This window comes from Centruroides vittatus, unplaced genomic scaffold (assembly GCF_030686945.1).
Source record: "Centruroides vittatus isolate TY-2023 unplaced genomic scaffold, ASM3068694v2 scaffold_386, whole genome shotgun sequence".
Lineage (NCBI taxonomy): Eukaryota > Metazoa > Arthropoda > Arachnida > Scorpiones > Buthidae > Centruroides > Centruroides vittatus.
The window spans coordinates 5,883,628-5,911,394 of NW_027122706.1; the positions used below are offsets into that span (position 1 = coordinate 5,883,628).

General features: G+C 29.8%; 2 protein-coding genes across 2 annotated transcripts in view; one reads left to right on the forward strand and one right to left on the reverse strand.

The window, feature by feature from the left end:
* The window catches only part of fliI (FLII actin remodeling protein), a 102,273-nt gene extending 87,731 nt beyond the window's left edge, over nt 1-14,542 (forward strand). Inside the window, exons 25-32 of the mRNA XM_067286724.1 lie at nt 830-1,010; nt 5,516-5,576; nt 5,648-5,800; nt 9,554-9,591; nt 9,690-9,813; nt 13,899-13,986; nt 14,064-14,272; nt 14,355-14,542. Of these exons, the coding sequence (XP_067142825.1) occupies nt 830-1,010; nt 5,516-5,576; nt 5,648-5,800; nt 9,554-9,591; nt 9,690-9,813; nt 13,899-13,986; nt 14,064-14,272; nt 14,355-14,489 (989 nt within the window). The 3' untranslated portion in view covers nt 14,490-14,542. The remainder of the gene's footprint in view (nt 1-829; nt 1,011-5,515; nt 5,577-5,647; nt 5,801-9,553; nt 9,592-9,689; nt 9,814-13,898; nt 13,987-14,063; nt 14,273-14,354) is intronic.
* Nucleotides 14,543-16,544: 2,002 nt separating this feature from the next.
* On the reverse strand, nt 16,545-25,090 carry Sgsh (N-sulfoglucosamine sulfohydrolase). The gene is made up of 6 exons (XM_067286872.1): nt 24,965-25,090; nt 23,905-24,171; nt 23,619-23,769; nt 21,959-22,197; nt 21,645-21,820; nt 16,545-17,150 (listed from the first exon to the last, which is right to left on the reverse strand). Exons 1-6 carry the CDS (start codon nt 25,047-25,049, stop codon nt 16,545-16,547), a joined length of 1,524 nt encoding a protein of 507 aa, XP_067142973.1. The 5' UTR covers nt 25,050-25,090.
* Nucleotides 25,091-27,767: the final 2,677 nt, after the last annotated feature.

Here is a 27,767-nt window from a genome sequence, read left to right on the forward strand (position 1 = left end):
TAATACAGATTAGAGTCACAATTAAATATGCACACACTAATTTAACGACAACCGACTATTCCCGTACACGTTCGTCGAAAGAAACTCCTTACGACCTCCACAAACAGACTTGTAATTAACAGCACCTCCGAGTCAGGAACAAGTTCGTACTAAAACACTGGCGTATACTTTCCCCAGATTTCTGTAGCGTCCAACGAGAGAGACAGTTAGAACTTTGGTAACAACGATCCTAATCCGATCCGATCTTCCCGATACGAACTCAGCCGAACCCGATACGAACCCTGTTCCCGCCGAAACTACTGCTTAAATAGTGTCCGGCGTTTGAATCGTCCGCCAATCAAATTTGAAAGTTTCCACAATGGCCGACAACGGTCACTTCCCGCTGGCCAATCGTCCGTCTGTCGTCAATTTGAAACACAATGGATCTTTCCAACGGCCGTTGCTAACGGTTTTTCCGTTATGAAAGTTCGTTATAGTAAAACAGGGCGGAAATCGTTTCCCTAGGTGATTCCAAACCCTACAGTGTATATATGTATTTTTATTATTACATATAAATAAAATAATATATACTTTCTTACTACGTTTATTTTTTTGGAGTTTCCAGGACGAATTAATTAAATTCACATAAAAACCTATGGTAAATCAATAATCGTTTAACGAACAATTCAATAGCGAACAAAGTCTTGGAATGGATTATGTTCATTAACCAATCACCCACTGTATTATGACGTTTTAATTAATCATTAATATATTATAAATTAGTAAAAGAAACTGTAATAAATAAAACTAATATCAATAAACTGAAAATATTTTATTAAATTATTGATAGGTCATTTTTATAGTGAAGATTGTTATGTCTTCTTATGTCGGTATTGGGTACCAGTTGAATCTCCGGAAGGAGAAGAAACTGTAGAAGATGAAGAACAAGTAGAAGATGATTTTCAATGTGTTGTTTACTTTTGGCAAGGAAGAGATGCTGGCAATATGGGATGGCTAACATTCACATTTAGGTAGATTACTACATTGATTTCTCAAACTGTCATTTATTTTTATATTTATTTATGATTTGAAATAATATTCACAATTTATTAAAAAGTGTCTACTTTTTATAAAATTATGTAATAAATGATTTCAAGATTCTTTGTAGCATACTTAACAACTATACTGCTACAGAAAACGCCAAAATTACGAAATTTCCAATTTTTAATGTTTTGTAATCATCATTTTTATTATGAATTAAGTGCAAATTTTTGCTGTTTCTTATAATTATAAAATTCTTGAAAGTATCATTCATAGTTTTGTTCCAAGATGACATTAGACTACTTACTGATGAAATATATTAATTTATATTAATTTATTGCATTTCAAATTACATTAGGATATTTTAAACTTGAGCTTAATTTCACAACCTTGCTGAATTTATTAATTAAAATGTTCATGTGAGATGGTGATAGAGTTAAAGAAAATTATAGGTGCATGTTGAGATTGCATGCACATGGCATAGTTATGCTGCACAGTTTTGATGAAACAGCAAACTCTCCTTTAATATTGTTTTACAAAGTAAATTAGGAAAATAATTTAACTTTAAATGAAGGAAGGTCTTTATTCATAGTTTATTATTCAGAAAATAAACAATTTACAGATGTTATAGAGTAATCCATTAAAACTTTCATGAATAATAATGAATATTAATGTCAAAATTACTGTCTTAATAATAATTGAAGTAATTTTTTTTACACTTTTTAGTTTTGAATCAGTTTATTCATGCTTAATTAAAGAGGTGGAAATAATCAAGGGAGGTTAAAAAATTTGAATTCATGTCAGTTTTAAAAAATATTTTCAGTTTTCAGATCATACAATTATGATTTAATTATTAATAATCTCTTTTGAAGGTAAATAAATTTGACTAAATTTTGAGAATAATGTTTGAATAGGAAACAATTTAATTATTTTTCCCTATTCAGTTAAATCATATGGGGAGCATTTTAAATTTTTGTTGCAGCAGGAAATGTTAAGATCAGAAATTTTCTGTTTGAATTCTTAAAACATCTTGGACCTATTTCAGAAATTTTCTATGCTACACTCTAAATGCATTTTATTACAATATAAGCTGCTCAGATGTGTTAAGCCAGATTTAAATCTTACATGTAGTGTCTAATTCATTGTATGTGGCAAAATCACATTTTTGAAGCATCCTATATCCTCATTCTTTGAGAACAGATGCTACTAAATATATTAGCCTTTACAATGCAATATTGGCTATATTCACCAACAACATTTGATGAATATGAGAGTTTTGTAATCCAAGATTTTGAGATAGTAACTGTTGATTAAGAGTTATTTTAATTTTCGTATTTACCAACTCAATCTAACTCTCAATTGCAAAATCCTCAAATTGAAGTGAAGAGCTGTTGCAAGCTCTCCAATTTGTTCGAGTACTTCATGACATGTCTGTGCAAAACATTGTGTAAATGGATAAACCAAATGCAAGATTTCAAAGTTTAATACACAGTAAACTCCAACAGCAAAAGAAATTATGCTAACTTCAAGACAGAAGTATTATTAGAATTAGCTGCAAGATATAAAAAGTATTAGAAAATAAAAGACAAATGCTGTAACAAAAATATACAAATGTAGAGATAGAATTTAAGTTTCCTGGGAGTTATAATACTACAAAATAGTAAACAATTTTACTTCGTTGCAAAAACTTAAAGAACCAAAGCAAATAAAAATCAACCAGAAAAGAAAGAGTAGAATTTTTTTAAAGTGGAAAACCCATGATGATGTAATTATTTATGTAAATCAATTGCTTATTTGTAAGAGCTTGAAATCATCATAAAAATCAAATAGGTCCAAGATGTTTTAAGAATTCAAACAGCAAATGCCTTAATCTGTAATTTGAGAATTAATTTGCCAACAGTGATGAGTTAAATCATGATTCACATTTAAGAGTTAAGTCTTGAATTAAGCATAATGTGTGGTGAATACCATTTTATTCTGCTATTCACACTCAGATTCTTCAATATTATAAAACCAACATACCTTATTACTGAGAGAGTTCATTTATTCTGCTAAACTTTCTCAGTAATATGGTGTGTTGGTTTTAGAATACCATTTTAACTGAACTTGTGATTCAGATCTTACTGTAAATTTAACTTCAGACACTGAATTTGTTTCTTATTCACCACCTCATTCTTTTAGGTATATTAGTGGATACAATGACCACAAGACTTAATTTTTATTTTTTTCATGAACAAACTGGCAGGCAATTCAAATTGCCTGATGAAAGAATGCAAAAGGACTTTTTTACAATTTGATGAATGAACACTTAATTTTGTTAGTCAAAGTTTTATTTGCAAAAATAACTTGATTAACAGCAAGTGAGATCCCTGATTTTAGTGATTTTTTATCATAAATTTTAGTATAATAGCTTATAAGCTTCTCCTTAAAGAGTTTATTATAGTAGATTTATTACCTCCCTTATTTATTTTCATTGTTCACCTACTTTTATACAATAATATTTTAATATAAAATGTGTAGTATCATTACATTTTCTTTGCTCTCTACTGCATATCAGAGAAAATGCAGTTTATATACAACTTCTATAGGTGCTACATAAACTTATTCATTGCAATAATGTTACAAATATATCCTTTAATGACCTCATAAGTGTTTATTAGTAAGGTAATCAGAATTTCTAATGTTTAATATCATACTAAAATTATGGATAAATAGATATTTTTCAGTGTTTTATTGTCATTTGGGAAAATTAATTAGGATTATTTAGATAAGCAGGGAACAAATTAGATTTCTTCTGTTCAGAAATATCAAAACTTTCCAATATCCAAATTTCTGATATTCAAATCATTTTCAGGAATTTATTAGATTTGGATAAAAAGATGTATTGGGTTGTTTGGAAAGTTTGTAGCGATTTTTGATAGCTAATAGTTTGATAGTTGAGACACTGATTGATGCAAAAATGATTAGAATTGTACAAACCAATGAATGTTACGATAAATGACCTTGAGACGTGTCTGTTACCAAAAAAAAACCAATTAAGAGTATTCAAATATCATTTAATTTGTCTCATTACAAAAATGGATGCGAACAATGTGCATTATCGATATCATTTTTTTTTTTTTTTATCGTAAAGGCAAAAATGCCATACAAACAGCGAAAAAAAATATGTGATATTTATGGTGAGAGTGTTGTAGCAGAATCAACTGTTCGAAGGCGGTTTGCAAAATTTAAAGCGGGTATTTTCAGCTTTGAAGATGCTCCCCGCTCAGGAAAACCTCTCGTTATTAAAGAGGACCAGATCAAAACATTATTGGATGAAAACCCTCATTGCACAACTCGAGAAATTGCATACATAGTGAACTCATCAAACAGTACTGTATTTCAACATCTAAAGAAGCTTGAATACGTGAATCGTTATGACATTTGGATATCTCACAACTTAACGGAAAAGAACTTACTGGATCGCATCTTCATTTGTGATTCTCTTGAATCACAAAGATGAAATGAAAATGACCCTTTTCTGAAGCGTTTAGTGACAGTTGATGAAAAGTGGATTGTTTATAACAACCTCAGTTGAAAACGATCATCAGGTAAGAAAAATGAACCACCATTAAAAACTCCAAAGGCCAGTCTTCATCCAAAGAAGGTCATGCTCACCATCTGGTGGGATTGGAAAGGAATCCTGTACTACGAGCTTCTTCCACAGAATCAAACAACTGATTCTGATAAGTATTGTTCCTAATTGAATAAACTGAACATGTCAATTAAAGAAAAATGTCTGGAACTGGCCAATAGAAAAGGCATTGTGTTTCACCAAGATAATGCCAGACCACACATGTCTTTATGAACACGCCAAAAATTATTGGAACTAGGCTGGGATGTTTTACCCCACCCACTTACTCACCCGACCTTGCCCCGTCAGACTACAATTTGTTCCATTCTCTGCAAAATTCCCTTCATAATAAAAACTTTGATACTTTGGAAGCTTGCAAAAACCACGTGGATCAGCTTTACATGGGAAAAACTGGAAAGTTCTATGAAGAGGGTATCATGAAGCTCCTCCATAGATGGCAACACATCATTAAAAACAATGGTGCATACATAATGGAATAAAAGTATATTTTTAGTCTTAAAACAGTTTTATATTTCTCTTAAAAATCACTATGAACTTTCCAAACAAACCAATATATAATTCATTATTTTGGAAATGTTTTCTTTTCTTCTTAACTAAAAAAGTATTTTTTTAATAGCAGCTTTTAGTAATAATCATTTCTGTCATAATTCCAATTATTATAAATGTCCTAACTACTTTTTCTATTAATTTTGTGATGTAATTTAATTAATGGTTTTTATAAAAATTAGGTAAAATAAAATAAATATGATTTTCAGTTATTATTGATAATTTTTACATTACTGAATAATTGTACATAATTCTTAATAGAAAATTGTCAGCTTTTCTTGAAAAGTGTGCTTTCTGAAATAATTTTAATTTTAGTTTACAGAAGAAGTTTGAATCTTTGTTTGGTGATAAATTAGAAGTAGTTAGAACTCATCAGGTAACTCTGTTTGAAAATTTAAGATAGTAAATATTGTGCAGTCTTAATAAATATTTTTTGCTGTTGTATAGCAACAAGAAAATTTGAAGTTTCTATCACATTTTAAACGAATGTTTATAATTCATAAAGGAAAGCGAAAAATTAATGCTATTGCTCAAAATTCTTCCGTAGAGTTTTTCCACATACGTTCAAATGGTAGTCAGATTTGTACCAGATGCATTCAGGTGAGTGGTTATTGCATTTCTTTTATTTTTTTCTTTTAGTTTTTAAGTTTAAAATTTTAACATTTAACAAATTTTTAAATAAGATTTTAAGGAAAAAACATATTTTTTTACTTTAAAAAATTTAATTTGAAGTAATTTACAAATGTAATTTTAAAAATACTTAGAATAATTAATAAATTTATTATTTTTCATAATAATGCTTGCAAATACTTTTGAAAAAAACAAAAGCATATTTTTATTTATGTATTTTGAAAGAACATATTTTCCAATTGCTTATTTCTTTCTTACTTTTTGCTGGTCGTAAGCAAAACAATACAGATAACATATATTTTAATAAAAATAGTCTATACATGCTCATATAATCAACATTGACATATTTTAAACTCATCCAGTAATACCATATAACACTAATGGATAATAAAGTATTATCAGTTTATTAAAACTAATGCTGTAATTGTTGGTTGTAATCAAAATTAATTGTTTTTTTGTTAATAAATTAATGAAAATGAATTTAAAATATTGTGTACAAGATGAAAATATTTTATGTAAAGCAAAACATATTGTGCATATTTAATTATTAACTATGCATTATGTCTAATTTGTTCAGTGTATGGCCAAAGATGGTCTTATGTATAACTCATGTTCACTTGGATTGTATACATTGAGGTTGTTGATGATCCTTATATTCTGTGCAATTTTTAGTTCATTTTACTAATATTTAACTCTTCTGAAAGAAAATGTGTCAGTAGTGTTCAGCATAATGCCAGTCCTCATTTATATATTAAATTAAACAATGCTATTAACTTAAACATATAATCAGTCCTTTAGATACATGGGTTTCATATAACAAAATCTCACAACAATATATCTTGGACCATTAATTATATGACCTTGGTTGATATAGCAAGGCTTTGAAATCAAGTGTGCCAGAAAATTGGTAATCAAGTATTCAAACTGTTGTTTGTAAATATTTAATATCTATTCATTTGTTTCGAGCATAAAAATAGTAACAAATCTTATTTTAAAATTTTGTTATGAATATTCATTGTTAATACTAAAATTAACAGGTAATCTATTTGTCTTTATTAGAAAATGGCTGAATCTTTTAGAAAAATTGTATGTTGAATCAAAAAGAATTAGACATCAAAAGTGTACAAAGACTTCATATGATTCAGCCATTTTTTAATGTTGTTAAAAGCTTTGTTGAAATAAACACTTGGCAGGTTCATTGAACATAATTAAAATTAACCTTTAAACAGAAACATAGGTCTCTACATAATTGGAAACATTGATCTGAGAGACCTTGTATTTTTGTAGACTGTTTTGCATATTTGTTACTATACAAGAGTTTTATGAAGTTTCTTAGGTAATAAAAAAAGCAAAATTGTGATTAGTAAATCAAATTATATGAAATTAATTTCATAGTAGTAAAACTAAGAAAATTTTTGAATAAATTCTAACTTTTAGTCACTTGTTGTTGTACATGTGATACAAACTTTCTGCAGCACTTTAGACAAGTTAGATTATTACATTGGATATACTTGTAGGAAATTTTTCTGTCCTAGACTTGCATCCATTGAAGTATGTCCTTCCTCTTTGCTCAAAACTTGATCATCTTCTGTATTTTCATATTCTGGTGTTGCATGCCATATCAATGCCTTAAAATCTCTGGATAGATTAGGAACACTGAACCGTCTTTTGATATGTGGGTCCAACAGACAATGAGCTGAGCATTTAATGAGTGGATTTTCACAATTGCACAAATAAAGTAAGCTCTTGATTATATACCACTATTTGTTGACGGAATATCCATAAAAAAGAGTTCTAAAATTAAGAAAAAGCTTATCATGAAGCATCAAAAGTAGCAATTGAAAACTATATAAAGTACACAATATGAAACATTTAGTCTTACATATCTTTGCATTCAATATATAAATGAAACACCTGGTCATTAAGACCTTCATGTTTTTTAAAACCTATATGTATCGTGAAGCAAGTCACAAACTGAACAGTAACATATGCATACTGTAGGAAAGTGGTTGATGATAGATAATGTACTGTGGAAGGGCAAGACAAAGCTCAAACAGTTCTGCCATATTGTTGATTGCTCTTACATTATGCTACAGTCTCATAGACCAAAGTTTCTGTTTAGAGGTTAAACCTAGACATTTGACATATCCTTTTATTTGCTAATTAAAAATATTATTTTCAATTAATTTGAGAATAGTGATAAATTTAAATCCAAAATATCATTTTTGCTTACAAGAGAGAAGTATTTTATTCAATAAGTATTTAATTATTTTTGTATACTTAAAGTTTTGGTTTAAATATTTTTTATCATAATATCTTGACATATTGGAAAAACCCCGTAAGTATTGGGACTGATTTTCCTGCCAATAGGAAGGGGTGGAGGATGGTTTCTATGGGCAGGATTCGTAATGGAGGTGTCGTGTAAGCTATGAGACCAGGCTCAGTTGTCTCCAAGCCTTTGGAGTGTGTAGGTTGCACCCAAAGTGAAAATGTGTTTAGTGCTCATGTCGAGAGTCAAGATGCAGTGAACCAACGAGGAACATTTTGCCATCAAATTTGCATTAAATTGAACAAATCTAGTACTGAGACTTTGGATATGATCCATGAGACTTACAAGAATGAAGCCATGTCCAGAACACATGGTTTTGAGTGGCATAAAAAATTCAAAGATGGCCGGCAGACGTTGAAGACGAACAACACACTGGACATCTGATGGTGACCCAAACCAATGAAAATGTAGCAAAAGTGCAGGAACTTTTGAGTATTAGGCCACTGTGTCCAAAAGGAAATCACCGATACCTGGATGCTTCATCACGACAATGTTATGTCATGATGGAGCATCTCTTTGCTAATTGTGAGGGATGCACTGGCCAAACACAACGTGTCAATGCTGCTCCAACCACCCTACAGTCCAGATGTTGCTCCCCTGACTTCTTTTTGTTTTCTCATATCAAAAGAGCTTGAAAGGACATCATTTTGGGACAATTGAGGCATTCCAAGCTGCTTCAATGGGGTGTCTGAAAAGCCTTGAGGTTGCTGCCTTCCAGGAGGTGTATTAAGACTGGAAAAAGCATTGGCAGTGGTGTATTGATGCAGGACAGTCATATTTTCAAGATTATTAGCTCACTGTACATATAAAAAAAAATTATTGAAGATATATGACCTCAGTCCCGATACTTATTGGACAGACACCGTAGGTCAAATATGCAGAAACTATGCACTGTACTGTCCACAAAAAATTTCACAATCAAAGAAAATGTACTTGGCTTAATTATTCTTACATATTTAATGATGTTTTTAAAATAAAAAAGTTGTCAAAAATTTAAGATCATTGTATCCATCAATCAAATTTAACTTTACAAATTTTAACTTATTCAATTTTTAATAATGAATTTTGAAAAATAATTTTTATAAAACAAAATATAATATTAATTTAAACAAATATGCAATGATGATTATTTACCTCTTGCTTGCAGGAATGTTACATTGAATAAAACCAATATTTATTTAACTGGCTAGCATTTCAATACAAAATAACATAAACAGTATTTATTGATTAAAAGATCAAAAACAGTTGAAAAATTGGCTATACTTTAATTATGATCATATTGTGATTATAAAACTAAGTTAATTTATAATGTAAAATCTCTAAAATTGAAGTAATACACTATAATTTATGTTTCATTTCAATTTGAATAAGCTTCATAAAATATTTATTTATAGATTCAAATGGATGCATCATTATTAAATTCAGAATTTTGGTAAGTGTTGATAAATTTAAAAATACATAAAGATTAATTTTTCTTAATTGTGTTGTTGTTATTAGTTACTAATAATGTTTAAATGTATTTTTTATTAGTTATATATTAAAAGTGCCTTTTGATCAAGAGAGTTCTGGAATTGTTTATGTTTGGATTGGACAAAAGGCAGATGAAGATGAAGCAAAATTAGCTGAAGAACTTGCAATGCAAATGTATGATAGTGTAAGTTATTGATTTTTGCATTATTTTGTTAAGTAATCAAAAAAAAACCATTGCAAAGAAAAAAAATAGTATATAATAAATAGATCAATTTATAACTTCATACACATGGCATCATACCAATTTATGGTATACATTATAAATGTATTTAAATATGTAAGTTTACACAATTTGATAAAGTGATAAAGAAATAAGCTGATAAACATGATTGAGTCAAAAATGACTCTAATCTACATTGATTTAAATTTATTATACATATCAAACAAGGCTAACAGTGCATTCATCATTTTTATTTGATTCAAAAGCAATTAATTCTTTTATATTTTTAGTGTAGTGTAATGAATTATCATAGGTTTACTCAATTTGTACAGTAGTCACCACTGAACTCAGACCAGGCTGCAGTTAACATGCCATCCAACAAATAGGTTTAAAAAAAAGTAGCTTTAATTCCTTAATTAATCTTTATGTAAAACATTCATGCACTATATTTGTTTTAAATTATTTTTGCTAAATATCAACTTGATATCTTGCAAGTTTAACAAAATTGAGTCAGTCAACCTTGAGTCACAGGCATCAAAAAACATAGACCACTGCATGTTTAATATTTTGTTGCATCACCTTTTGCAGCCAAAACACCTTCCATATGTTTCAGCATGCTGTTGACTAAGTGTTCAGATTCATCTGCCATTATGGAATTCCAGATAATTAGGATGGAAGCAGCTTTCAGTCCTTTGACTGTCTGAGGACATATTTTTCACAGACATCTCTTCATAAGGCTCCATACATTCTCATTTGGTGAAAAATCTGGGCTGTTGGATGACCGAGGAAGAACTTCTATATTCTTTTCTGCAAGCCACTGTTTTGTTTTTCTGCTTGTATGACATATGGCTCCATCCTGCTAGAAAATGCAGGTTCTATTTGGATATAGCTTTTCTATGGACAGAAGTAAACACTATTGTAGAATGTTAATGTGTTGCTCTGAAGCAAGTGCTCTATCAACAAATGTCAACTGATTCATATCAATGGCACTTACACACCCTCAAACCATGACACTGGCATGAAACTTCACTGAGTGGTTTAACAATGGATCATTAGCTTCATTGGCAGATCGAATGACACATTTGCTTTTGTTTGTTGCTGATAATCCAAATTTTGATTCATCAGAGCAAAAAATTTCATGTCACTTTTGTTGAGACCAGGAAAGATGTTCTTTGGCCCACTGTACCTGTTTCTCCTTTTGATGTGCTGTTAGCAAAGGTTTTTTATGTGCTGCATAGAACTGGAAATGCAGTCTCCTGCATGTTGTTGAAACAGATATATTCTTTCCAGTTGTATCATTCTGTATTGTAATTACATCTGATGCTATGGCACAGCAGTTGTTTTTTACAATTTTTTTTTCAAACTCCTATCATCAACTTCTGAAGTTTTTTGCTGATGTCAAGCAGCTTTGTTAGGGATAACATGGCTGTGGTTAGTGTAATAAACAATAATTTGGTGCACTGTTGTCTTGCTTAGCATTAGCTCTTTAATAATAGCTCTCTCAGACATGCCATGACTGTGTTTAGCAATGATAGCATTCCTTAAATCTTCTGAAACAGCTTTTCCTCTGGCCATTGTAGACAAAATGCAAAGGTTCATAAATAAAACTAAAAATGCATCTTATATCATTCACAGGATCACTGCAGGCTAAATTTGAGGCTAAAATAATCAGTTGTTTCAGAAATACTGCAATTGTAACATTATTTAAATGCAAATTATCACTGGTCTATGTTCATTGACAGGGATGACGCAGCAGTCTGGTTTTTTTTATGCCTATGACTCAAGTTTGTTAAACTTGCAAGATATCAAGCTGATATTTAGCAAAAGTAAAGATTAATTACTGTATATTTGTTTTAAATTACATAAAACATTCATGCAATGAATCAAAGCTGCTTTTTTTTAAACCTATCTATTGGTTGGCATGTTAACTGTGGCCTGGTCTAAGATCAGTGGTGACTACTGCATGTTTTTGCCATCTTTTTCATTTTCATCAGGGTTGTCATCATCATCATCATCATCATCATCATCATCATCATCATCTAGCACTTCCTTCAAAATATTGATTTTTTTTCCATCTTAAAGTAACACCAGTACATGTAATACATTGTTTTAATCACTGTGAGAAAAATCTTTTAACAGTTTATTTAGTTCACTTAAGGTATTATCTTCCAGTAAATCTTCATTGTATTCAGTGTTGAGAAATTCAAATTTTAAAAGTTTTTTTTTTTGGTTTGTTTGTTTCAATGGAAATAGTTCTTCTAGATTGAATGAATCCATCTAATTGTGTCCAGACCATTTACATTCTTATCAGCCACTGATTCACAAGCTTCAGCTTGTTTAAAAATTACAGCATTTTTTCCCGTAAGCATCTATGGCACATTGAATTATATCCCAATCTAAAGATTGCACTAACACCAGGCTGCAAAAATTTAACTTTTGCTTTACTCTGTTCTTGTACCTTGAGGCATTATGTATTAAAAAGACAATAATGAAATAAAAACACAACTTTTCTATTTTAACATCATGTAATTGTAGATGTCATCCAAGATTTTTTTCAGTTTGATATTTTCTCTGAATAACCAAAGGTTTTAGTTTTTCTCTCATAGAAGCATAAAAGAACATTAAACCACTTTTTCACTAATTGTCCTCTTTTGCACACACCTCCTTTCAGAACAAGACATTTGGTTTTAACAAGTTCTAACCAAAGTCATTCATCAGCATTAAATTGAGTTTTGGAAGTGTATTCCTCTAATATTTGTTAATCTAACTTTGCCTTCAACTGCAACTTCTTTAATGCCTGATTCCCCACAGATAGCTTGATTGCAACTTTATAATTGTAGATAACTTTTTAATATAAAGTTCACAATATTTTAAATAATAAATTAATATATTAGATAACACATATTAATACCTAGTTATACGAAGGCTACAACAAACCTTCTAACCTACTAAGTAATTAATTTTAAAATATGTTGCAATATTTAAAATCATATCATTTGTGTTACCAGACACTTGAAATGAGAGAACTGATGAGGGGTTGTAAACATACAAAATGCATATATGCTCCTGTAATTAATGAAGTCTATTTTTACCATTTGCTTGAAGTTCCTGTGGATTATTATTAGAGAGGTTGTGGCCAAAGTTCAAATGTTAAACTTGTACGGCAAGCAGAAGTACATGTTTGACATTTGAACTCAAAGTAAAACATGTTGCACCACACGTTCCCATCACACACTGACTTGTGGGATATTGAAAAGTGGCGGAAATGTTGAACAACGACAAATGTTACCAGCGAAGGTAAATAAACAAATTAAAATAATTTAATGTATTTATAGGATGTTTAATAACACTACATAATTATTTTTAATTAGCATTGTGTCTCCTACTGTATGATAGGACTACCTCATACTTTTGTTGAGGGAAGTAGTGGCTTATGTAAATCCAAAAGCAGCTTGGAAAAATATTTTTAGGAAATTTACAAATGTATTACACTTTTGATGGTAGAAGATGCTGTGAAAAAACAAACCTACTCCTACAGAATTATCATAAGCTGTTATGAACACAAATATATGTAAATTCTACAGGCACTTCACATCACTTGCAAAAAATTTTAATAATTAGACGATTTTAATCCAGAAATTATTTATTTCTTTACAATATTATTCATAAATCCTTAAAAATAATCATTATTTTAACCCAAAACACACACAAAAAAAATGAAGTTTAAGCCGAACTTCTCACCATGCTAGACTTAGCGGACACCATTATCAACCTTCAAGAATTGCCAGATGGTGGCACTTGACATTCACATTTTGGGCTGAAAACGTCGTCCACAACCTTTCTATTATTATTTAAAACCATGTTTTTATAAATAATACAGGAAACATTATTTTTACCTAATTTTCTACAGTACAACAATATTCATTAGTTAATATGTAAAAATATTTAAATAATGAGTATTAGTAATTTAATTGGTTAATAAGAATCCACATTGTTATGAAATAGTTTTCTAACAATAAATATATATTATTTAAAAATAATATTTATAGGAAACTCACAGTATTCAACTAATAAATGAAGGAAATGAACCAGAAAATTTCTTTTGGGTGGGTCTTGGTGGAAAGAAGGAATATGATAAAGGTCTGTCACATTTACTCTTATAGAAGTTTTGCTATTTAATATAAATATACTTTAACGAAATAATTTTTTTTATCAGGATGCAGAATTCATGCAATACACACGCTTATTCCGCTGTTCAAATGAAAAAGGCTATTTCTCAATTTCAGAAAAATGCTCAGATTTTTGTCAGGATGATTTAGCAGATGATGATATAATGATTCTTGATAATGGAAATCAAGTGTTTTTATGGGTTGGCTCCAAATGTAGCGAAGTGGAAATCAAACTGGCATATAAAAGTGCACAGGTAAAAAGCTGCTGCTATTATAATCTATTAATTAAATTAACAAATATATGTAATATCTGTTTCTAATATTTTGTTTTGAAAGGTTTACGTACAAAATCTTCGGGTCAAACAACCAGACCGTCCAAGAAAATTGATGCTGACTCTAAAAGGAAAGGAATCCAAAAGATTTACAAAGTGTTTTCATGGTTGGGGTAATCACAGAACTACTGTAGAATGAACTTTACTATCATTTCTAATGTAAAATAAATTTTGTTAAATATTGTTGCAAAATTTTGGTGATATAATTATGTTTGAAACATTTTGTGTCATTATTTTTGAAGCTGTGCTTCTAGATTTAAATCATGTTCTGTTCAGATGGAAATGATTGTCCCTTTTCTGTATGATCATTAGAGTTCTTATTGAGGTCACAAAAATTTGAAATTTTAATTATTTGATTTTTAAAATTATTTTTAATATAGGTTACAGGGACAAAAAATTAGTAGTAGATTAATTTTTTAAACTGTTAATATTTATATGTAGACAGATTTTTCATGGGAAGGAATATGTGAATCTTGGAGCAAATATTTAGTTTAACTTTATAAGCTATATATAATTGAAAATCAAAACTTTTTAAATATAGCACTACCTTTCAATAATTAAAAAATATTAAATTATAATAATCTCTTGTGACTGAAAATTAATATTTGCTTCCAGATTTGTAGATATTCAATGCTATAAATTTTGTAAATCAAAAAAACATTATTTATATCATCCCACTTTTTAAAATTTGTTTATATGCATCATTCAGTTCCTTTGTTAAAGTTGTTTTTCATCTTTATGATAGTTTATTGCTGTTTTTTTTTTTAAATGCTTTTACTAATTTATTATACTTTATATTGAATTTCATTTCTCAAAACTGATTGTTATGCTCAAGTTTTCCATTTGAAGATAAGAATAGAGTAATTCAAAACTTGTCTTTAGTTTTGAAAGAAATTTAAAGGTGCTGTAAAAATTAAGAAGTTTAGTTTTTAATATTGTATTATTATTCATTTCAGATTGATAAATTGTATATTCTGTAAATTACAAACTTTACTAAAAAAAAATAAATTATGAGATTTTAATTTTGTTTTTATTTAAACTATATAATTTGATATATAAAATTAATTCATTTTCAGTATCAACTGAAAATTGCTTTAAAATTTTATTCCAGTTGACATTAAATTCATTTCAAGTCTGGTTTGAGATTAATGAACACAAACTCCTGAGATAAGTATTTCTAATATACAGTAAATTGGATATTGTGTTAAAACTGTTAAATTTCTTCTTACATTATATGCATTACTTAGCTATATAATAATGCAATAAGTTAGAAAAAAAGCTGTGCTACACTATGGTAAGTAAATCATATAAAATTTTGAAGTATACATTTTAGAATTGATAATTTATCTGGAAAAGTAATAAAATTTGGCATAATTATCAGTGTTTTTGGATTAACAATTAAGACATTAATTAAAACATGCCAGGACAAAATTAATACATTACAAATTTAATGCACAGAAGTATCACAAAAGTGTCTTCTTAATTTCTAATGTCTTTTACACACTTTGCCATAAGGATTGTTTGTTCCCAGAGTTGACCATTCTTCATAGGCTACTTTCCCTGCTTCAATATATAAAAACCAATAAAAAATATTCTCAGGCTTTCAGCACAATCTTTAATTAATTTCCCTGGAGCAAGACTTTAACCTGCAATCCTGCTTACCATGCGGATGCATTGCCAATTACGCTACCCAGACCTCTGATCTGATCTTGTCTTCCAGTATATATAACATTATGCTATAACCATCGTCATTTACTATTGTGCTGGCTGGAGATGCAAGTGCCCTCATCCTGTAAACTTCCACATAAGGCACTCAACCAACCATCGTATACCCCGACAAGGCATATATTTAAATAAACAACACTATTATCAGGTTTAGTAGTAGTGTTTACGAAAAATGCATCAAATATCAACAATGTAAATATTGAGATATAACAGATATTTTTTTTGAAGTATTGATGCCACTGCAGAAAAAGACATAGATACTATTCCTTGATATTTGTTTCCAGAATTATCTTCTTTATACATTTCCAATGTTGTTTGATAGTAATTAGAACTTTGCTACATGTAAATTTTGTTTGCTGAACAAAAACTATTTTATATTTCAGAAATAAAGTCCTTACCACAAAGTGTTTCCAATTAATTGAACTCAAAATATTCCTTTTTTTCTATTGACATATATATATGAAGTTTATTACACATCATTATATAAAGGCATACAATGAGACTGCATTCTATAATACTTAATATTTTCCAATACACTTCCAGGGGAACATAGCCAAGGATCATTAGTTTCATTTTGCCATTTTATGAGAGACTTTTTAAGAACTTTAGTCACATTAGTATATTTTGATTGATCTATTAAATTTTTTGTTTCTTTAGAATCATTAATTATATCATAAAGTTCCCATTCTGGTCTGTAGTAGTAATGTTTCAACTCTTTAAACCAATGAGTGGAAATATTATTATGAGTCCTATATAATAAATCTTGAAAAGTAGGAGATATATAAAAATCTTGATCGACTGGAAAAGGCATTTTATAATTTAAATTATGTATTAATTTATACTGTTTGCTTCTTACAGATCTCATTGGATAATACATGGTAATTTCATGAAGACTGTGACTAGAAAAAATAAACTTGGGAGTTTTGTTTTGTGGTTTATTTGATGAGTAAGGTAATAATGACTTTCCACTAAGAGAGACAGGTTGTGAAAAAATTTCATAATTTGGATATGACACATTAAACCAATCTAAAATTGTTGGAGTAATATCCAGATGACTTACTAAAACTTCAGAAACCTGTTAAGAAAGAGTTTTGTTAATGCATAATAATACATGGGAAAATAAAATTAACATTTTCAAGTAAAATTAATTCAACATAAACTTGATTTTTGAAGTAACAAAATTTAAAAATAATGGCAATATAAGCTAAAACAAAAAAATATATTACATAAATTTATTTCATTTTACTTCTATTATACTAAGAATAGTATTTTAACAAATTTTCACTAATTATATTACACTAACTATTTGAATGTTAAAACATTGAAATAGATATATTTTTAAAATTCTGGATTAATAAATGTAAACTTTTAGTAATAATAATAATACAAAATCATGCAAAAAAGTTAGTGTTTTTAAAGTTCAGACTCTAAAATTGTGTGGGGCACCATCTGTTAAAAGGTTTTTAATAAAATCATTTCATTATATTATTATTAATTATTATGAAATGGCAAAAAGCTTAATTTTAAAGATAAATATGAGTTTTATAAAAAAAACAACTTGTAAATGCTAATAACAAGTAAAATCCTCATTAAGTCTGATCCCATACTAGCTAAGACACATGACCCACCTTTATCTCCCCATCCTTTGACCTTTTATTCACCAAAATTTAATAGCATCAATTCCTCCTAATACACAAATTTCCTTGCAAAATTTCATAAAATTTCGACGAAAGGCACACGAGTTATTAAGCTTTAAAGTGGATGAACAAAATTACACCCACTAACATCCATACACACAGAAAAACCCTAACTTTTTTGTATTTCTTGGCATTTCAAGGTCTGACGTTAAGGTGTAAAATATCTGGTTGATCATTTTTGATCAATTGTCAAGGAAAGTAAAAAATATGAAATGATAATTGTAGTGATCTGCAGACCAGTTCCAGAGGGTATACAAAACAGAAGATATCTAGTACTCTGTAATGAAATTCATTATTGTATATACAAGTTGAATCACAACTGTACTGAAAATCACTTATCCTATTCATGTTCAAATTTATGTATCTATAACAAGTTGATGCCAAATAAATATTTTTACAGATATATTATAATAAAGAACAAGTTGAATTGTTTCACTTCAAAAAGTTCACATACACAGCTTTGATTTCTGTTCAGAAAATGCATACATGCACATATTCAATTTAATCTAAAGAGAGATTTAGCAGTTCAAATTCAACCAAATCTGGTATGGTGACATTTCTGTAAAAAACAAAAAATGTCCCAAACTAATCATTATAGCATTTTTGATGCTGCAAGCAGCAAACAAGTTATTTGTACAGAGCCATTAGAAATGCAGGTAACATTGCTTAATGTGGTTCCCATTTTAAATGTATAAAACCTGAAGGGCAATGAACAATGCATTCAACAACTAAACATAATCAAATCTCATACTTCTCATATGCAAGTGTGATCTTGTCTTTCAGCTGCCAAATTTGCAACATGTTCTGATAAAGCACACTTTCTAGGTGTCTTCATAGCCAAATATCACAAGGATTAAGATTTAGAGAATGGGAGATTTAATCACTCCACTCTGTCACCAACAAAATGTAGCAGAAATTGCTCTATGCAGCTTCCAATATTTGGAGTCATTTGACCTTGGTTGACTCAAGAATTGTTGCTATCACAGTTGGGTATAAAAGGGTTGAGTATCTCTTGATATTTCTGGGCTGTAACAGACTATGTCACAGATTGAAGAATGATGCAAGGGTAAATGTGGCTGTGAATCCACACCAGACTAACTTTAGGCAAATAAGTGTCCAGAGCTTCATTTTATCTCTGAACCAGACTCCTCATTTTAGTTGATCTTAGATACAAAGAAAATGAATAGCACTGGAACAGTATCATGCTCTATACGAAAAAAGTCTGGAAAAGCAAAGACACAAAATAAATATTACAATTATGCATCCATAGTGTTCCAGTTGCTATCTATGGTTATGAAACCTGGACCTGAGAAAGGCTAACAGAAATTAAATTTGTTGCTTTTACACATACCATGGATGGCAAAAATAACAAATCAAGAAGTGATCAATTGTGTGAAAGCTGAAATACACTTCAAACCAAAATTGCCAGGCTCCATTTGGACACATGATGCACACTAATTTGTTTGTAAAAGACCTCATGCTAGGAATGATCAGGGTATAAGGAAAGTAGGCTGGCAAAGTTCTCACTAGCATAACAGTGATAAGAACATAACAGAGTTGGCATGGGACCATATAGCATGAAAAATATTAGCCTTAGAAATCTCCAAGGACTAAGTGGAACAAACTAATAATAATCAAATATAAAAAACAGAAAGCTTTAATGGAATTCATTAAAACATTCTACTGTTTATTTCTGTAAATAAAGGAAAATTTTTAGATTTAGATTAGATTTTTATATTAAGCAACTATAAATGTTTGGTATTTACTGTCAAGTGATCATTATATGAGCTTAATAAAGTAATCCTTTCTCAGTTTTCTATAAGAAATTAAAAGGCAGTTTTACAAACTCTAACCTCTAACACATTATTTACAGATATTGAAACGTGTTATATTGAATGTAGATTTATTATGGTAACATTCATTTCTGACAAACTATGAAATATACTATATACAGGATGTTTCACAATGTTTTGACGATTTCAAAGTTGAATAACACAACATAATCGCTAAAAAAAGTTGAAAATTTTACACAAGGCACAAAATTTATTCAATTTTATTTATGGAATATTACATTGGACGAATGACAACCATTCGCAGCTACACAAGACTCAAGGCGTTTCACCAGCTTTCGTAACTACTGGAGGAATTCTGGAAATTTCATCTCTTATTCAATCTCTTAATTGTTCCAAGCTTCTTGGCTGGTTAGAGTACACTCTCACCTTCCAATAACCCTATAGGTAAAAAGTCTGGTGGAGTTAAATAGGGCGAGCGAGGTGGCCATTCAAAACGAGTGCATTTGGAAATTATGCAGTTACCAAAAGCTTCACAGAAAACTTCAAAGGTCTTGTTGGAACCAAGTTGACCAGAGACGTCTACGATGGTGAAGGTAGGAATTAGGAACGTATTCAACATCTCTGTATACTGGGCAGTGTTAACAGTTCCTTCAAAAAAATACGGCCCCACAATGCCACACCTGCCAATATGGTTACTCACTCGTCATGTAACAGCTTCTCTTCGATGGCCTTGGGATTATCACATATAGTAACCTATATGAGATAAAAGTTAACAGTCCGCACTACTAATAGAGGGTGCCACCGTCGCTATATCTTTGTTTTAACAAGAGTTATTCAACTTTGAAATCATCAAAACATTGTGAAACACCCTGTACTTCTTATACTGTATGCATATATTAATATTTTTTTGTATCTGAGTTATATAGGAAATCAGAAAACATATTTCAGTTTTCAATATAAAGATGGTAATTGTTGAATGTGCTTACAGAGAATAATTTGTTTCTAAATCATATTCTATAACTTTTTTAATGATTAAAAAAAGTTTAAAATAAACACTTACTCTTATAGAATTCTATAAGTTAGAGAATATTATTTTATTTTCATAAATTGTAATTTGTTGTAATTATGAAAAAGCAATGAATAAGTCTGATATATTATTTCATTGTAACATGCCATAACAATAATTGAATTTCCAAAAATCTCATCTTATTGAATGAATCTTGAAAGCATTTGTTAAATGACAAGAGAAAAGCATTTAAAAACGTTCAAAATTCTCAATGATTCAAAAGAGAAGAAAAATATGCTTTATTATTATTATAATGTGCAAATATACTTGAGTCCGTGTGCCGTATTGTAAGCATACATAGCTTTAAAGATGTTAATGCGTGCCATTCGAATAATGATATTTAAAGAAATTAAATGAATACGCTTTAATTCGAATAAATGTAAAAAATCTGATTGAAAAAAGGATGATCAGGTGATAAACAGAAAAGATGATTGAAAAGGACAGAAATCATATGATACGTTACGTGCCAGATGATTTCTCTTATGTGCCATAGGTTTGCCACCCCTGTACTAGATAAAGCTTGACAATACAGTACAAAATATGATAGAAGACTGATTATTGTGATAAAAAGTTTTACTCATTTTTTAGCTTCCAATTGGACCACCATAAATTTATGTGAAAACATATACTTATGGTGGTTCAATGTGCAATATAGCTAAACGAGCTGTAATGATTGGTAAGATATGAATGTAAAACAATACATCTTTATACTGGTTCAAAAAGATGACCTGTGTACTTATAAACTAAAAGGCAATTAAATTATCTAAATATTCATTGATACAAAAAGTTCTCTATTTCTTTTTAAATTTTATTGTACAATATTCAATTTCTGTTTAAGCTGATTATGATCCAATTAGCTGCCAAAAATTTTTGATTATTTTCTAAGACTGCTAATTTAGGTAATCAAAATGTTATAAAAATATCTAATTTATATAAATTTTAATAGGATATAATAATAAACTATTTTATGAAATATAAATTCATTAAAACTAAATAATAATTAACAAACATACCTTTCCCCACTGTTCATGAACTTTAGGATTACTTAAAAGAAATGGTTCTATTATTCCTGAGTCGTATAAATTTGTACGGCCATTAGGAAATGGGATGCCATTATCAGAAGAATAGATAATCAATGTATCATCCAACTTTCCAGCAGTTTTTAATTCTTCCATCAATATCCCAATTCCTGAAACAAAAAAATGTAAAAATGAAAGTTTTTTTAATAATTAAAACTATTCTTTCTTAGTATTGTGTATTTTATTTTAGAAATATTTATTCTTGTGTAATATTGAATTTATATAAAAGAATAGATAAGTAAATTAACCTTGATCTAGTCTGCTAATTGTTGTATATTGTGCTGCAATATCAGCTCTTGCAGCTGGAGTATCTTGTACAAAATAAGGTACAAAGACATCATTGGATGAATAATAAATAGGTGTCCAGTCTGGAATGTTTCCCATCCCTGGCTCTCCATTGCCAAATTTTTCGCAAAATGCACCATATTCAGGATGAGTGTGACCACAGCGATGAGGATCGTGAAAACCCACATATAAAAAGAATGGTCTAAGTAAAAATAAGAATTACTACTATTTTATATGTAATTATATATTTTTATTTCCAAAATTTAATATCCACTCTATATATATAAAATACTTATATTAAAATCATTACAACAGTTTTTTCTGAAGAAACAGAATAGAAATGGCAGCACTGGGAATTAACGAATTGTCAAAAGTTTTGAACAAGTGAGCAAAGCAAAGGGAGGGTTGACCTAAGGGGGAGAAAAGCAAGCAGGGCCATTATTTTCTAGGAATTATTGCATCCACAAACTGCAAAAATACTAGCCAATCAACAACTTTATTTCAACCAGATGCATTTTGGAAATTACAATATTTCCTTCTTCAGTGGGTTTTCTTTCATACAAGCTAAACAAGGCACAAACACTTTTTGATACTCTCTCATAATTTTTCAATTTTCCAACCGTTTTGACTACTTTCATATTAAAAATATTTTTTTCGGTGCTCTTTTTGTTAACCATGTTTTATCATCCACAGTCCTTGCCAGGTAATGACGACAATTTACAATTTTTTAAAAAATTCGCCCACTTTCAAAAATAAGGTTTAACCTGTTATTTGAGTGACAGGAATGTTGTGCAAGAACCTTGCCAGCTTTTCTTCATTCACTTCATCTTTTTTTTATGCAATAGAGAAATAATCTAGTTGATTTGAAAAACAAAATTCCTTTTTTTTATCTACCCAACCTGTATTGGAACAATAATTATTGTAGATATTTCTATCTACTTAATGGGTGAATATAATAATGTGCACTATAGAATGATGTGAAATTTATAACAATCATAAAATGCACTGACAAATTACAGTAGAGCATCGATTATCCGACCCCCGATTAACCGATCGCGTTCTAGTCGGCAAATTCAAATGTCCGCTAGTGATGTGGCGCTACAATATTTGGTTATGTCTTGCTACTTTAATAATATTTTTGTTAAATTTTTGCATGTTTTAGCTGGCAGCACTGGCTCGACCATGAAAGAGAGGCTAGTATTTAAACCAGGCCTAATACACTATACTAATAATGTATTTTTTCATACTTTTCGGTTATCCGACCAACCCAGTCCCCAATTAAGTCGGATAATCGATGCTCTACTGTATATGATAATTTTTCTATAGATCAAATAATTAATATTGCTTATTGTATTCAAGTATACCATCATCAGTGTACACCCAGTAATAGGTACTGTACAAAACCACTTGAAAAAGTTAGGCAGTGTTTATATACTTTCTCTCTAATAAATATGAAGTGACCAAAATATATAGTCAATTATTACTAACTACAAAGTTTGAAATTCTAAATAAATTTAGAGTACTGGTATGTGGATTTATTAAATTTTGCTATTTAGTTATAGATATTTCTATGCTATTTACCTTCATTTTAATTTGTATAAAACTTATTTATAATACACAAACCTCGAATTAACTTTTCGAAAAAATTTTTTCACTAGTTCTTTTATTCGTGTAATATTTCTTCCAACTTGTAAAATAGAATAGTGTTCTTCTGTGTAAGCAAAATCAAATGGATAAACCTTTTCAGGTCCAACATGCTTTTTACCAATTATACCTATGGTAAAAATTAAAACTAATAAAATGATTTGCTACTTAAATTACAAAATTTACTTAATGAAACATTTTAAAATCAAAATAGATATTACACAAATTTAATATAGAATTTAATTACAAATAAAAAAATTAATACCTGTAAAAATATTGTGCTTGCGAAGAAGAAAAGGGAGACTCTTCACTGCATCAAAAGTACTAAAATGGTGCATTGCCTGATATAATCCATACATTCCATTCTGATGTTGAGGCAATCCAGTTAATATAGCTGATCTACTAGGAGAACAACTGCTAACGGATGTGAATGCATTTTTGAATATAATACTACGCCTCGAAAGTCTATCTAAATTAGGTGTCTTGCAAACAGAATTATTATATATTTCAGTTTCTAATCCGGCATCGTCGGCTAAAAAGAAAATTATTATAAGATTAATATCTTAACATTTTTATTCAATATAATAAAAAGTTGATTTAGAGATATAGATAAACTTCATTAACTGTATTATACAAATCATCCATTTAATTAAAAACATACTTAAGTAAAGTAAATATATTTTGGAAGTATTAATATTTCCTTTAACAAAATGCTTTAAAAGATTTATTAAATCATATTTTGTTTATTCTAAAATAATACAATTTAATGAGAAATTAATTCTTAAAGTTAAGCTTTTATAAAAAATTTCCATTATCCAATGGATTGTTACAAATTATTAACTTTTTAAGTAATTCATTTCATTAATCATAAATGACAATGAAGGTTTGGACATACAATAAACTCCAATTAAGAACTATATGTTGGAAAAATAAATAAATAATACAATTTTCAATTAATTCAATTAATGTGTTTTAAGTTAATAATGTTTAAAGATAAATATATTTGTATATTTTCAAAATCTGTGAATAATACCAATATAAAAATATAAGCATTAAACTTAATGTTTACAATTGAAAGAATCAGTAACTGGGTGGATTTTGATAACAATTTTATAATACATAACAGACATTCTAAATATTTATATGTAATATCAGTTATGATTATAAGATAACAGGAATAAGGATATGTTGGACAATATGATTTTTAAATTTTATATTCTTAAAAATAGTATATAGGCCTATTTAGAAATACTTTACATGTACTGTACATAAATAACCAAACATTATGTCAATTAACAAAACTTTTATATATATATATATCCTACCAATTATTAGCAAAACATTCTTTCCCTCTACAAGTTTTTGCTGGCAGGTCAATGACAGAATATTTAATATTATCAATGACAGCATCCTTTTGAAGAAAATCTGATGGAAGACTAAATCAAATTTTTTTATTCCTTCCTATACAGCCTATGCAATATTGCAATTCGCCAAGATTTCGGAAAAATTTGATCTGAAAATAAATGTAAAATAAGAAACTAAATCACAAAAAATGCAAAAAATAATAATAATTGTGTTGATAAGGAAAAATCCGTAATACTTAACTATCCTATTCAGCCAATAAATTAGCAAATTTTGTTAGTGGAATTTGATCAATACATCAGCAAACTAGGATAGAGTGTAAGAGATAACGTCATAGTTTATATTTGGATAGGCTCTGATAGCTAATACGCACAATCGCCTCGTTATTATCAATAATGTAATATATTTCCGCAGTTTAAGACTCGAGATGTTGAAGTTTCGCATTGAAAAGACGTACGGTTCAGGCATTAATGGCACTTTCTACCTTTAATGCTCCAACTATTCGAGTTAAAATTTAGGTCGACTCAGAAATTTTTCACTGGAGAGTTGATCGAATATATCGAACACCATGGCCCTATACTCGGCCATTCTCAATTAGTTTTCAACTCATAATGAACACGAAAAAGTTTTCTGCGTCCCTAAGACAGAGGGATCAGAAATGAAAAGGAAAATTTTGTATATTTAACTATATTTTTGATCAAAAACAAGTTTTTTAAAATAAATTTTCATATTTAGATGCTCTGATTTTTATATCTTGAGTTCCATGTTTTCTGTATTATTATTTATTACAGTGGCGTGTAGGGTTGCCACCTATCCGGGTTTGACCCGGAGACTCCGGGATTCAGTGAGTTATCTCTGGGCTCCGGGGTTAATTAATATTTCTCCGGGTTGTGCAAGTCAAAATGAATATGTACCAAATTATATGCAAACCGTCGCGTATATTTCTTTCCCCGTGTACCGAATTACTAATGTTGTGGTCGTTGGCTTAGACAATGTCTATAACTGGCGTAGGCGCAGTGCTGCTGGGTGCTATGCAGTTGTCACTGTTCTGTCAAGAGATGTCTATTGAGAATAGGGAATTCGATCCCGGTCGTTATTTCTAATCCCGGGATTTCGGAATTATACTTAGTCGATCCCGGGATTATTTCAGGATTATTTATTCTGAATTATTTAGTAGCGTTTGCGCCAACAAACGCTACTAAAATCCACTGGCAAAACAAGATGGCTGACACATTGACAGGTAAAACGCACTGAGCACTAGGCGGGAAGATCTCGCCCCGCATTCTTAAGTCTACAGTTACATAACATACCTGACACGTGTGACAGTGCTGTGTACTGTACATCAATGCTAGATAACATAAACACAACTGACACGTGTTACAATTTTGTTTAATCGACTACAGAGTGTATTCGATCCTTAGAAGCTCTAAATTTTAATATGGATGAGTTCTCGAGCATATTATTTATGTTCATTATTCAATTTAAATTGGATGCAACAACCAGAGGCTGGTGGGAGCGCTCACTTAAGGGCAGGGCCGGATCATCGCGTAGACAAATGAGACAAATGTCTAGGGCCCTGTCAAACTTTCTATTTTGAAAATATTTTTAAATAAGATAGTTTACTTTTCTGTTGGACAACTGTATATAATAAACAAATAAACAAAAATATATTGCTTTTTATATGGTTATTGTGAATTATAAAATCTAAGGAAAATGTGTTATGTTTCTTCCTGTGGGAGAAAGGGAAGAGGCCCGGTAAGAAGAAAATGTCTAGGGCCCCAAAGTGGGTTAATCCGGCCCTGCTTAAGGGTGATGATATTCCTCCATTGAATGACTTATTAGAATTTTTGAAGGGTCATGTTAGAACTCGACAGCCAACTAAAAGTGATCTCGACTGCGCCAGAAAATCGATTGGCGCCTGCGAAAATTCAAAAATGCAAAAATGAAGTATACTAGTTAAGTAACGCTGTATCAGCGTGTAGTCGGAACGAAGCTGCTCGCACCTTTATTTTTAGATTATGAGGGAAAAAAAAACAAAGAATCATTCGTTCTCAACAATATATTTGATTTCTATTGGATCATTTAAAGGTACAAATATAAGGTCAGAATAAGCCATTAATTAATTGCTATGCTAACGTCTCACGAAATTCTGTCTATCACTATGGGCCTTGGACTTACAGATTGACTCGTAGTGATCTTTATTGTAACTCTTTAAAAATATTATGTCAGTTATTTTTTTTTACTCGACTCAATGCAACATAGGTAAGACCAATAGCTGTCTTTTTTTTACCTATATCTACTTTGATTTTTGGAAGAGTTAATCCCTGTGATTTATATATAGTCATCGAGTATGCTAAGGTAAGGGAAAACTGTCTATGAGATCGCGATATACTGCCATCATTCGAAGATCGTGTTATGGGGATTATTGGAAACAGATTACCATAGATGAAAGGTCTCTGATAGCTATCGAATTCCACTAAAATAAACAGAGGAAGAGCTGGAGGGCAAGCATTAAGAGCATATATAATGTAACGTATAGTTCCTAGTGAACCATTGACGAGACCTCCTTGCACCCATAAGTTGACTCTCAGCATGATTCTGGCATTAACTGAGAGATTCAAATACTTGGAGAGACCAAGAGCTGAGTCATCTTTGGACGAAGGCAGGGCAATATCTGGAGTGTTTTCAGATGCTATATAAGCAACAGGATACCCAGTTGACTGCAAGTAGTCTTTGTTGCTTTGTTTAACTTGCTCGTTTGTTGGA